General features: G+C 41.5%; 3 protein-coding genes across 9 annotated transcripts in view; 2 read left to right on the plus strand and 1 right to left on the minus strand.

The window, feature by feature from the left end:
- The first annotated feature begins 345 nt into the window (after nucleotides 1–345).
- tmem269 (transmembrane protein 269) lies at nucleotides 346–7,497 on the plus strand. Of its 4 annotated transcripts, none has more exons than XM_076166684.1 (7): nucleotides 346–427; nucleotides 2,226–2,282; nucleotides 4,395–4,542; nucleotides 4,644–4,741; nucleotides 5,466–5,609; nucleotides 5,786–5,986; nucleotides 6,697–7,497. In XM_076166684.1, the coding sequence occupies exons 2-7, from the start codon at nucleotides 2,258–2,260 to the stop codon at nucleotides 6,804–6,806; spliced, it is 726 nt and encodes a 241-aa protein (XP_076022799.1). In that variant the 5' UTR covers nucleotides 346–427; nucleotides 2,226–2,257; the 3' UTR covers nucleotides 6,807–7,497. The 4 variants fall into 4 exon arrangements, with proteins under 4 accessions (XP_076022799.1, XP_076022801.1, XP_076022800.1 ...); XM_076166686.1 differs by having other exon boundaries at nucleotides 354–427; nucleotides 3,276–4,542; XM_076166685.1 differs by having other exon boundaries at nucleotides 418–478.
- A 318-nt stretch (nucleotides 7,498–7,815) lies between these two features.
- On the minus strand, nucleotides 7,816–10,972 carry LOC143013159 (tyrosine-protein kinase STYK1). 4 transcript variants are annotated; one of them, XM_076166683.1, is made up of 10 exons: nucleotides 10,825–10,972; nucleotides 10,657–10,724; nucleotides 10,285–10,428; nucleotides 9,887–10,084; nucleotides 9,589–9,770; nucleotides 9,392–9,475; nucleotides 8,998–9,215; nucleotides 8,788–8,828; nucleotides 8,599–8,695; nucleotides 7,816–8,461 (listed from the first exon to the last, which is right to left on the minus strand). In XM_076166683.1, the coding sequence occupies exons 2-10, from the start codon at nucleotides 10,661–10,663 to the stop codon at nucleotides 8,287–8,289; spliced, it is 1,146 nt and encodes a 381-aa protein (XP_076022798.1). In that variant the 5' UTR covers nucleotides 10,664–10,724; nucleotides 10,825–10,972; the 3' UTR covers nucleotides 7,816–8,286. The 4 variants fall into 4 exon arrangements, 3 of the variants coding, with proteins under 3 accessions (XP_076022798.1, XP_076022797.1, XP_076022796.1); XM_076166682.1 differs by having other exon boundaries at nucleotides 9,392–9,472; nucleotides 10,592–10,724; XM_076166681.1 differs by having other exon boundaries at nucleotides 10,592–10,724.
- Nucleotides 10,973–11,718: 746 nt separating this feature from the next.
- The window catches only part of magi3a (membrane associated guanylate kinase, WW and PDZ domain containing 3a), an 84,468-nt gene continuing 83,271 nt past the window's right edge, over nucleotides 11,719–12,915 (plus strand). Inside the window, exon 1 of the mRNA XM_076166289.1 lies at nucleotides 11,719–12,855. Within this exon, the coding sequence (XP_076022404.1) occupies nucleotides 12,549–12,855 (307 nt within the window). The 5' untranslated portion in view covers nucleotides 11,719–12,548. The remainder of the gene's footprint in view (nucleotides 12,856–12,915) is intronic.

Consider the following 12,915-nt stretch of genomic DNA (forward strand, 5'->3'; position numbering starts at 1 on the left):
ACCTGTTACTTCTGAATTTTGGCCACTGTCTCTCTGTTTTGGTCTTGAATTCAAGTAACAAAATGTGTCTTGTTGATTAGCTTCAATAAATTGCTATTAGTTCATTTATTGATTTATTTAAGTAACCTGCATGACTGAGAGCAGTATTGTTTAAGTGCACATAAACATTCATCAGAATGAAGGTGGCTACTTCAGCATCGTGAACGTGATGAATCATTATTGCCAAAACACAAAATTATTTTCTCATGGGTTTAGCATTTGCTGTGAGATGTTATGTACAATCTCCAAACAGTCTTTATTTTGTTTATTTGTGTTGATAGCTACCGGAAGTGGGAGTATCATTTCCGGCGGAGTATTCCAGCGGGTTTAACCTCAGTCTTTAAAAGAGACGCGCTGAAATAGCCAACACTGGACGTGATCTTGACAGGTAAGCGACCACACGTGAGGCAGCGTGGGAACCTAAAATACACGGACGGAGGTAAAGCTTGCGTACAAAAAGGACAGACGCCACAGCAGCTATACGCGTATATATATAAATATATATTTTAAGCTCTCCATCTTTGAGACTTTGGCGGGGCGTTCAGGGACGCTTAGACGGACTTTGTGTCTGTCACATCACTCAAGAAAACACATTTGTAGCGTCACTCGTTGGCCTTCTTGGGTATGTAAACATGTCCGTTCCATCACTTTGTTGTGACGCAGTTTCGCGCTGCACCCGCCCGAGTCACCTCAAGGAGACGTTGAGATGATGCGCAGGTGGAGAAAAGTCACCCGGTTATCGTGGGGAAAACAGTTGATGCTTTTACTTGTTTCAGTCGAGGTGTTTTTGCAGGAAAATGTTGTGCTAATGCAAGAGCCCAGGTACGGTGCACATTTTAGGACATTTCAGCATCAGATATCATGCCTCAGACCAAAACACAGCAGTCCTCAGGTGTCAGATTTAACTGCCTCACACAAATAGACTTATAGGCCTCACTGCTCTGCCTTATATCTTATTTTATTTGCATATGTATTGATATTATACGTATATAAATATATATATATATATTTAGAGACGACGCCTTTATTTTGAGGAAAACTCGTGACAGTGCTATGTTTCGGGACAGCCTCACATTTCGGGACATCTTAACGTTTGCAATATGATAATTCAAAAATATTTACCCGTTTATACTTTCTAAACCGTTTGCTTTGACGGCTATATCCCCCGCTGGGCATTTACCTTCCGAAGCAAACGCGCTTAAAACAATGTCTGTTGTAAAATGTAGAAACTAGTTTATTAATCCAAGTAACAGATATTTAAATTGTACAATATAATAAATCGTATACATTAAGTAAGACCTCTGCATTTCCCACAGTTAAAATATATTTGATACAGAGGAATGGAGAAAGCGAGCGGCCGCACTGTGGAAGCACTTCCGGTGACGGGGGACTCAAATTAAAAGCACGGACTCAAACAATTGTCGCAATATTTGCTCTAAAACTAATGAGGCTGAACGCTGCCTTAGGTAATAAACATTGGCCTTTTAAATGTCTGTCTTTTAAATAAATCTGTGGTTTCGATATTTCGTAACAGATAATACGTTACAAATAGCACTTTTGCATTGTAATGTAGATGCCAAACCGGGGCTGTAGCTGAATATAAAAGAAGCTTCACGCAACTCCTCAGAGAAAGCGCTGTCATACCAACCTGCCTAATGCGGAGGTGGCTGCGTTTAGTAAATAGTATAGATTCAATTTCAATCTGTTATGATTCCTTTTGCAATGCTGCTCTGTCTGATGTCTGAGAATTGATGCTGAAAGCTAATGATGACGTAAAATGTGCACCATAGAACTAGAGGAGAGGAGTGGTACTGATGAGAGAAACGTGCACAGTTAACCAGTAGGGACTTAAAAGGCAAAATAAAGTCATTTAAATATGAGGAATAGGTATGAAGAACTACCAGATAATTGACGTGTGTAAACAGATTAAATGCTGACTGTGTTATGCCTGCTTTAGGCTTTGGTATTGCACATGCAGGCTCAGTGGTACACCTAAAAGGAGTGAATGTCATTGATATGTTGCCACAACAAATCAAAAAAAGAAAAAAAGACTATCCAACATGATTCCTATGTTTTTTCCTTTCTTCTTATCTTCAGACATTTCTTCTTGTGGAATTTGTAGTAGTTTCATTTTGTTCATTAATCTGATTTATACATTTTGTATATATATATATATTTGTTTTTAGCTGTTGTGCTGTGAACTTACCAAGACACAATCATGATCCTCCTGACTTCCTCCTCTGGTAAGTACACATTTTCTGTCTCATAATTTAGGTTACTGTTTTCTTGCATGTACATAGGTACCAGACATTCTTGGTCTACTGAGAGAGCATTTGGCAGGGAAATGGATGGGCTTTGGACTGCACAATACTGGATACACCATTAGTTTTGTTGAAATAAGTAGGGCTGCAACACAGATGTACAGCAGGTATTGCAGTTATAAAATTGCAGTTTAGCAAAGTCGCAAAGTCCTGAACAGGTATGCCTTCTGTAATTTCACAACACAGACATTCATATTTTAGAAATGTAATTGTTTATCGTCACTTAATGTATTTGTCCATGCCCTGTGTTTAATCCTTACTCACACGTATTTGTTTATTGTGAATATATCAAACTCATAACCATCAATACTTTTAATACCCGTCATTCAGATTTAATTACAAAACCATGTATTTCAAACACGAGGTATAATCACAACATATATATTTTTGAAATGTACATAAATAATCTACACTGTCCAGTATGTACACTTCACATTACCACAGTTATAATGTTGTCCCTTGTTTTTTGTTTACTCTTTTAGTCACTAGGTAACAGTATGGTTACATAACAATGGGCTTTCCCATCATGCTTTGCTCTCACTAGGCAGCAAACTAGAACTGGAGACCTGCTTAAAAATGTCATTGTGTGTCCGTGGCTCTATCCTCCTCCTCTGTCCACCGTTTATCAGTGACCAAGGTGGTGAATTAAGTCGCTACATTAGATGCTTGGGTTTAATGTGAAAATATTGACCCTTATTATATATAAACATGCCATTTTCAGAATTAAAATGCAGAATGAAATCTGCATTTTATGTTTCCACATGGACCGCTTTTAGATCAAAGCTTAAATGCCAGGTTGTGATTTATGGGGGATTTATTTAAAGGGTGCAAATGACACATAAGATGCATGCTGTCAATTAAAAGTGTAAGTTATTGCTGGCTTTCTGCTGTGTCTCATACGCTGTTTTCTTTCAGATGAAGAGTCTCTTGAACTCGCCTGGCTTTGGAGTCACACGAAGTTCAGGGTGAAAAGCACTGGAAGCGTTGCAATACTGCAACATTTAAAATTATTTAAATCTAGCTTCATCTGTGTATGCTACCTTGGACAGTACTTGGACTTTTTGTTTTGTTCCAATTGTGACATCAAAACTATCCAAATCTTTTCTGTTCATTTTCTAAAAAAGATATTAGCAATATATAGCATTACTATTACTATTGAAGATATCATCTTTGCAGTTGAAGTGTTTCAAAATAAATTGTGGTTATAAAAACATCACATACAGAATCTCCACTAGGAAATCAAGTTGCTGCTTCCCCTTAATGCCACAGTGTGTATGAAAGCCTGGGCTGTATTGCTATTAAAAGATGAGGACAGTTGGTAATGCGAGTGCTGCTGCCATGTCTTCACAGGTCACATTGTTTGATCAGAGTAACAGGCTAATTGTCACTACAGTAGCTGTAGTTCACAGTCTCAGTAGCCATTGCAACAGTATTTGTGTGCAGTTGTGACCCCTGATCAGAACCCATTTGATTGCTAACAGCTCACATGCATCTTTTTTAAATACTGTATACTTTTACAATTTTGACAAGTGTACAAGTACTTATAGCAGTTGATTTTCAGTTAAAATATGCATCATGACCTTGTTGTATGGATGTTATCATAATGTGATATCAGATAATTACCACTAAAATGTATTTTAGTGGTCTGAAAATGGATGAATGTGTCGTAAGATTGGTCTCCACCCAATAAACGTACGTCTTGGTAAGTGATGCTTCTTTTACATAAGATGGGGATTCAGTTTTGTAGTAACATTTTGTGTAAAATACAATTTGAAAAAAAGATAAAGAAACACCCTACAGTTACTTCAACAATCTGCAATTTGGATTCACACAGGATTGTGTGTCAAATATTGTTCAGTAATGACAGGTATTCGTTAAGCATTAAGATTCCATCTGAAGGTGATGGTTCAGTGCTTCGCCGTCCCAAATGGACAGCGGCCTTACTCAGTATGGATTTAGATTATCTTAAACCAGAGTAGGGCTTGTTCCTATCACGCAGCACAGGAGGTAACTTCTATTACTATGTGGTCTCAGGTTTCTACCAATGTACCAACAAGCTCTCTCTGAGTGAGCAGCCCACAGGCTTCCAGATCAAGGAGTTTGCACGCAAAAATGCAGCTAATGCTCTGTCACTTGCCAACATGGTCATGGGCATGGCCTCCATTCTCAGCAGTCTCAATGGGTGAGTGCACACATGCAATATTAGATTTTATGATATGAATACAATGGCCACTCTCAGCCAACATTCGTATAATACGGTATGTATTATATTGTTTTGTCTAGGCACCATCATGCTGCGTGTTGGCTGGTTCTGATTGGCTACTTGCTGGATTTGGCAGATGGGGCGGTTGCCAGGCGACTTGATGCCTGCTCTCCACTGGGTGAGTGCATTGCTGTGGTCAGTAGGTCCTACCAGCTGTTGGCAGTGCTGCATCGTCTGGACTTCCTAATTTGGCCGTGCAGACGGATAAACAGGATACAACCTCACAACTCTGTAACTCTGTAACTCTGAAACAGGGCACACTGGATATTCTTATAGCTTCCAACTCAAAACAAAACCTCACAAATGATCACAGTGGTTTCCTTTTAATACTTGGTGTCAGGATTGAGCTTTGAGTAAGTGCCATATCTACTTAAGGCACATCCAGAACATATACAATCTGCCGCATCACAAGGCCCACTTAGCCTTTCATAACATTGTTGTTCATGTGAAAAAGGTTGGCACTTCCTCAGAAGTCTAAAATAACTTCCAGGTGCATCATAATGCATTAGTGGAACTTTTCAGGGTCTTGTTCTGCATGACTTTGCAGGTGCACATTGTTGTGCCCCTGGTATATTTTGTCAACTGAACAATCACTTTCTGATTAAGCAGCCTAATTCCATGGGATCATGCTCCAATTGTCTATGTTATCCCTTTGCTTTGTGTTCTCTGCATATCTGAAATTGCTAAAATGCTGGACCCTTACTGTGGAATTCCACCTCGTGGCCAGCATCACCTCATCACCAAATACGCTTGACGGATAAAGAGACAAGGCAGCGGAGAATGTTGTTTATGGGATGCCTATTGGGCTGACACTGAACTTTTGTCGTGTTTTTTGTGTTCAGGTGCAAAACTAGACGACTTTGCAGATTTTACGACCTTCGGCGTCGCCACGGCATTGCTCCTTAGGACGCCTAACTTGTTGGACATCATCCTCTGCATCTGTTATGTCATGTCTGTGCTCGTTCGCCTTTGCTTCTTCTCAAGCGGTAAGAGAGAAGCTTGGAAACGTGGTGTTATCCTATGTTGTAGAATGTAGATGATGCAAGCAATGTTTTCAGTGGATCTAATCCCATCAAATGCTTCCACATTTTCTGTCTGTCACATCATTCCTGCTTGATTACTGAGCAAAATCACAGGAGATGTATTTGTGTTTGTTCCACAGGGATCCCCTTCATGTACCGTGGCCTGCCCTGCACCTACTCCTCAAGCATCCTGGCCAGTGCCTCTCTGCTGTTGGGGGAAAGCATGGTCGCACTGCGGGTTGTCACGGTGACAATGATCCTCGTCATTCTCAGCCAGAATTTCTACCCCCATGACAGAGTACTAGAATCTCAGGCTTGGAAGAAAGTCGTGTATGCTGGAGGTAAAGGCTCACATTACATTCCACTATGTATCATTGTCACGTCTTCATGCAGTATTCATGACTCCTAGAGCTGAAGCCTTTGGATACACTCTTGAATAAGAGAACATTGACATAAATGGGGATATACAGTGTTATGGTTTTATTATTTTCCCTCATTATTGTAATCTTTCACTTCAGAGACATTTTTATGCCAGCTTGAAACACATTTGAGTGCACCTGTTTACACACCTGGTTAGATACACTCACCAAGTACAAGGCTAGTGAGGCGGTGCCCATCAGTACTTTTCCATTCCAGCGGCACTTCTCTATCTCACGGCCAGATGGATTAAGGGGGATTAAGGGAGGCAGTGGCTCAGTGGGTAGAGCTTCCACTTGGGAACCGGAGGGTTGCCGGTTCAAGCCCCTGCCGAGGCGCCCCTAAGCAAGGCACCGAACCCTCAATTGCTCCCCCCTCTGCGAAGGGTGGTAATGTAATGTAAGCCGCTTTGAGTAAAAGCGTCTGCCAAATGATCGTAATGTAATGTAATGATTAAGTCTCGCCACATCAAGAAAATACCATTCTTGTTGAATGTTGAGACTGCCAGCAGAAATGCCAGCGTACCAGAATCGCTTCTTCCTTGAGGAGATACAGCATGGCCTTCTTTGTTTATTCAGTCTAATACAATTTTTCTGACCAGTTCCCAGCCTCACTCAGTGTTTTTTTCTTTCAGGCGTCATGATGTTGTTCTGCTCCTCCTTTCCCCCCGCGTGTGTCTACTACCTTCTGTGGTCCGTCTCCTACATGTTGTTCCCAACATTCCTTTGGAGCAGCAAAGTATAAAGCTTGAGCGATACCTCCCGGTAGGTTTACCACCTGGGTGAACTGAGGTTTCCAGACTGCTCAGCTGCTGAAAAAGGAAAAAGGTTGACATTTCATGCTAACTCACTGTACAATCTCAAATTGTGTGGCTCGCTCTAAAACAAAACGTGTTAAATTGTCTCTAGTATGCATATGGCTGGATGGTGAAGCATAGATACTGTATAATATTGTTTTAACTGAAATAATTGCAAAAATCTTATATTTATATTGTATTTATTTGATATATTTTGGTCTCTTACTTGGTTTTTAAAATGATTAATTGTAACCACACTGGACACAAGAAGGCTTAATTTCAAGTCACTGTGCATCGTTATTAAAGTAAATATTCAAATGCTTATAATCTGTGAAACCTTCCACTGTTTCTCTCAACAGTGTCTTAAATATTTTCCATTAGGAATTAGGTCGCTTTGCTTTCCATATCTGCATTTCCCATAAAGGGTTCTCTTACAACCAGTCAATGAAGGAACTGGTTCTAAATGGGTGGAACTGGAAGCAAATTGCCCCCAGCTTTTTTTCTTTTAATCAGATTTCAAGACCCATCAAATTTTTAATTTGTCCAAGAATCAAAGGGTCAGATGTCCATATCTCCTCCATGTTTGATTTTACTGGGTCATTGAATAAGTTTGCTTCTGTTTCAAGAGGCGTTGCCGTTCTGCCTATGAGCTAAACGGAATGCACAAGATGCTTCTGACCTCACATTTGCACTATGGTTACCTTAGTGTAGGGTGTGGCTGCAAGTGTAACCGATCGAGCAGAAGCAAAGATGAAACTTTAAACCAAGAGGAGCCAGTAAAGCACTGTGTCACCCTTTATTTCACTGATGTGTTGTTACTCTTTAACACGGCCAGTACTCAGTTTGAGGAACATCACATTTTTCTGTCATCGTGTTTCACAGTTGGTATTTCTGTTACATTATGAAAAAAAACTAATGTAAACGTTATGACAAAAAGTAAAGATGAATAATGGCACATTTCTGATGAATAATGGCACAAAGTTAAAAGGTAAATGTCTCTTCCCTTTCTTGTTTGGAATTTGATTCAGTTACGTCGTGAAGACATTTCATTGCATTTTCAGAGATGGTAAAAAAAGAAATGATATTGCTGTGATCGGAGCCTTCCATAATGCATTATTTCACCATTTTACCAATCATTTACTGGGTTTCTGAGCGTTTGATGAGCAGGCTGGATAGTATTTCAGAAATCAAAATCTCAATTTAGATATTTCAGCTTTCCGGTGTTGATGTTTTGGGTGACAAATTGTCCACAGTAATGTATGCATGCTTTAAAAGTACAATACCTGTACTTTGCTCTTTGATGAAACAAATAGGTCTCAATGACTATTAAGATCTGTACTTCTAAGTATGTAACCTTTAGACAATAAAGACAAAATTATGAAACAAGTACTTGTTTTTGGCATTGGAGACAACTTATATCATGTTACACTACATTCTGCACAATCCAGCCTTTCTGTTGTATTCAAATATGTCAATGACCTCAGGGACACAAAGGGGTTGGGTAGTGGCTAGATGCAGGTAAGAGTCTAACAGTTTTATGATAGCTGAAAATGCAGGTCGGTCTTTGAAACTCCACATCCAACAGTACTTCATCAGATCGTACCTAGGAGCATATAGAAGAAGAGTGGAAAAAAAGTTACTCCTTAGTGGCAAGAACTCAAAAATATTATTTGATGTGCAAATCCCATGAGTTGACTAATTTGTTAGTGGGTCAGTACATAACTCCCGCTAACTACTTACAAAGGCGCTCCACAATTCTCTGGTCTTTTCATTCGATAAGACCTCTGCAAATGTTGAAGCACAAATCGAGGCTCCAGCTCAGGATATGGAGGAGCGCCTGAAATAAAGAAAACAAAAAGCTTTATAAATTACTAAGAAAGATAGAAATAGGATCCAATACTGATGATTACAGATAGAAATCAGCTTTACCTAAGGTTATCAATTCATACAGTAAAATTCCAAATGACCACCTGGGAAAAAATATTACCAAGAGGGAAAACACATGAACAATATTGACAAAATATCACTCAGCTTTAATAAACATGCAATACAAATTAATGAAAGATATTGTTTGTTTGTGAGTGTGTGCGAGAAAGTGTGCCTGTGTGTAAGCTGTCTCGGCCATAAATCTGCCCTTACACGTCGCTCCTGTCAATGGCCAGCTGCCTCATAATCCGCTCTGGAGCCTGCCATTTGAGAGGCACCTCCACTGCCCTCTGCCTCATTGCTGAATCCATATTACGTCCTGCAAATGCCACGCCCAGCCCAGACACCCGGGCAGAGAGGCCTGGGCCAATTAAAATGTTCCTGGCAGCAACATCACCATTGACCAGCCTGTGCTCTGACATCAGGTAATCCTGAGGCACACAGACAAATCTCTCCTGATACACTATAAATAGTCGTTCATTAGTCAAAACTATGTTCAGAATATCTGCATTGTAGCATGCACATTATAACCCATATATTGATTGAAGGCATTTTAGCCTATAATTGAAGATGTTAGGAATAATTGCTCTACAATATGTCAACTCACCAAGCCAGCTGCCACCTGCTTTGCCACCACAAACACTGACCTCTCAGAGAAGTGCTGCAAAGGATCAGCAATACACAAATCCTTCTGGAGATAAAACACAATTCCTTATTGCTTGGGATATAAGCATTGGAGTTTTCCCACATCATCAAACATAGGTTCAGTTTCTGTCCACTTTAGTTTAAGCTGTGTGTCATTACATTTCTGAGTGCCCAGAGGAAGTGCAGCAGGTTCCCTGGGCTGTAGGCCTCTAAGACCATGAACATGGGAAGATGTTTGGTCTGACAGTACAACATCTGCACCACATTGTCGTGTCTACACACTTTGATGTGGAAAAGGACCCAATCCACAAACTCCTTGACTTCAAGCTGGTTGGAGCTGTCTGGTTAGACACAGTTAGAACAGGTAAAAAGAAAAAACAAGAAATTTGTGAATGAATTATTTAGCAACTAAAACCTGATCGCACTGACTGCATGATCTCAAGAAAAAACATTGTACCCCGGAGGGATTTAACCACAACAGCAGTAGAGGTTCCGTCTCTCTTCAGCAGACCATTACAAATGGGGCCATAGCAGCCTGACTGCCAGAACTTGAGTCCCTCTAGAGAACACTCCCTAGGGAGTTCCCAGGGACGCAAAGCCTGCTGGGTCCTTGGAGGACTCAGTGATGATGTAGTTACAGATACACACTGCTGGCCTGTTAAAAAAACAGTAGGGACAGTATTATTATACTGCAGAATGAGGCAGCATCTGGCATCCGTGGGAAAATAAAATGAGCAGGAAACTGAAAATCACTTGGGAAAGGGTCATAAAAAAATTAGTTATTTATGGTGTTTTCCAGTGATTTTATATAAAGGATAAACAGTTAAAAGACACCTTATGTGCTGCACTTAATACCATTTGAAAAATGGACTGAGACAGGTTGTCTTGTTCGTCTGTTTCTGTGGAGACTGCAGAAAATCAAAGCCACCACTGAGACTGTGGTCATGGCCAACAGAGAAGGGATGATAATCACAGCAAGTGGACCTGATCCCCCCTCATCTACAAAAGGGAAAGAAAAGGGTTTGACATTTTTCATAACAGCTCGATGACTTGACTGACTATTTTAGTACATTTTGTTCCATGAAATCGAGAGAAAAATAGGAGAATAGGAATACACTGTAATGGAAATTGATACAGGAATACAGCCATGTGTGAAACTCACAGCACATGGGGTATGAGGTACTGTTGCTACATTTTGTTGGCACATCCATAAGAGGCAGCTGGTACCTGGCATTTCTCATGTATGGGCAAAATGACTGGTGATTATATTCAACAGTCAGCACCACAAATCATCGCTGTGGAGAGTAAAACAGGACAATTCTGAACAACTTTGTCTTTGATCAAAATAAAAATACAAGAAGTCTAAATAAAACAAATGCTTAAAGGTTTTCCTACCTGACACATGATACTCTATCACTCCAGGAGCCATACATTTCAATCCTGTTAATAACAGCCGAGAAGTAGAGAAACTTGAAAATGACAACAAACTTGTCATTAGTTGCTTTCAAGAACGCTTACATTTGTCTGCCAGCTAGGTCGATGACCACAGAGGTCATTTGTACAGTTGACTGAATGTTAATCATTAACTAGGGACCAGAACTGCTAACAGGTGTCTGGCACAGGCAGACCCACTGTTATTGTATACACACTAAGATTTTCACTGTAAAACATTTATAGTTTATAGTTTTATAATTTCAATTTACAGCACCGTATACCTCTACACCTCTGTGTGTATGTATTGCATGCTTGATTCGCACTGTGTAAAAAATGTCGATATTAATAATCAGATATGCTGCTGGGTGAGTCCATATTGAGTGTAAGTGTCCTACCACAAGGGGGCAGCATTGCGCAATAAATAGTCTAACAAATACTTCCCAAACAATGTAAACAAGCATAAAAACAAGTAAGAAGTCGTGTATCACTTAACGGGGACATCGATGATGCAGAACTGCGTCAGATTTTACGAATTCTGTATTTGGGGTTAGTGTGTTAACATATTCATAAACTCATTGGCCCCCGGTGATGGATTTCGGTGTGTTAATCCTCATAATTGTGCAGTTCCCACACATGGAAAGATTCATTCCAGTAAGGGGGTGGGGGGAAAGGGGGAGGGGGTAAACTCCGCCTGGCTAAACACACCAGGGAAATAAAAACCAAGCGCCTCCATATCACAGAAGTCCCGCCTCTCGCCATTCATTACTGGTGTAACGCGAATCTATGGCCCCTCCCCCTAGTTTGCGATTGGCGCGAAACCCCTGCAATCAGGAAACCAACACGGAAAAAGATTTTTAAAAAGTTGGAGTGCAGTCTAATCGGATCACTACTCTTGCACGCAGCTGTTACGTAGTTTACAGCGGTAAAAAGTTCCTCTCGCTTCCGAGTAAGAATCTGCCACGGGGGACCGTGCACCGGGGGGAGCAACGAGCGGGGATCCCGGTGATTAAGCACCGGTCGGATGACTTCCCGGTTGAGAGGAGGGCCAGGTATGTTGCTCCGTTTCCAAGGACTGATCTGCTGATGTCACCGCGGAGGAGGGCAGGGGAGGAAGACAGGTGCGCGGAGGAAAGTTGCCGTTCCAGTCCACTTGGATGAGAACTCTCATCCAACCCTGTGAACAGCTGGTTCACCATTTTTGGGGGAATCGTACCGAAGTATTCCAGCATTTTGTCACAATCGAATTGCTACATTTTTTTTGGGAATATCCTCCACGCGTTTTTCTTGTTGTTGTTGCTGCCGGACGAGCTTTAAACTGTAACATCGGGCTGGTGGATGTGTGCGAGTGTGTGTGTGTGTGTGTGTCTGTGAGTGTGTGTGTGTGTGGGACTGAGACGCCCCAGCATCAGATCCAGCACTTTACGCTTCAATGCGACACTGACGCAGGTCCTTGCATCCCCAGTCGGTGACAGGTGATGCTCGAGTAAGTCAATGGAAGGATTATTCCGTTTGTGTTAGGAAGACTAAACCTCCCCTGGAATGGAATACAACGCAAGAAAACAAACCGCTTCGCCTCAACTTCTACAATCTGCAATGATTTCCCCGTGCGTCGTCGCGTTTTAGGATCAGATCTCCGCGTCTGAAGGACACTCGTTCTTGACAAGAGCTACAAGAGCTACTCAACAATGTCCAAGACTCTGAAAAAGAAGAAGCACTGGTCCGCTAAAGTGCAGGAGTGCACCGTGTCGTGGGGAGGCACCGGGGAGTTGGTGGCCGTACTTGAGGTGCGGGGTGGTGCTGAGCTGGGAGAGTTCCCTTATGTCGGTCAGATAGTCCCGGAGGTGATCGTTTGTCACGCCGGGAGGTTTCCCAGCACCGAGGACGTTCTGCTGGAGGTGAACGGTACCCCAGTGAGCGGACTGACCAACAGAGACACGCTGGCTGTCATCCGCCACTTTCGGGAGCCCATCCGCCTCAAGACGGTGAAACCAGGTGTGTACCAGTCATTTTTGAATCACACAGACCCCCCCCACACTTCACCTTATACAAACA

This window comes from Genypterus blacodes, unplaced genomic scaffold (assembly GCF_046128005.1).
Source record: "Genypterus blacodes isolate CSIRO-AG114 ecotype Tasmania unplaced genomic scaffold, CSIRO-AGI_Gbla_v1 ptg000156l_1, whole genome shotgun sequence".
Classification (NCBI taxonomy): Eukaryota; Metazoa; Chordata; class Actinopteri; order Ophidiiformes; family Ophidiidae; genus Genypterus; species Genypterus blacodes.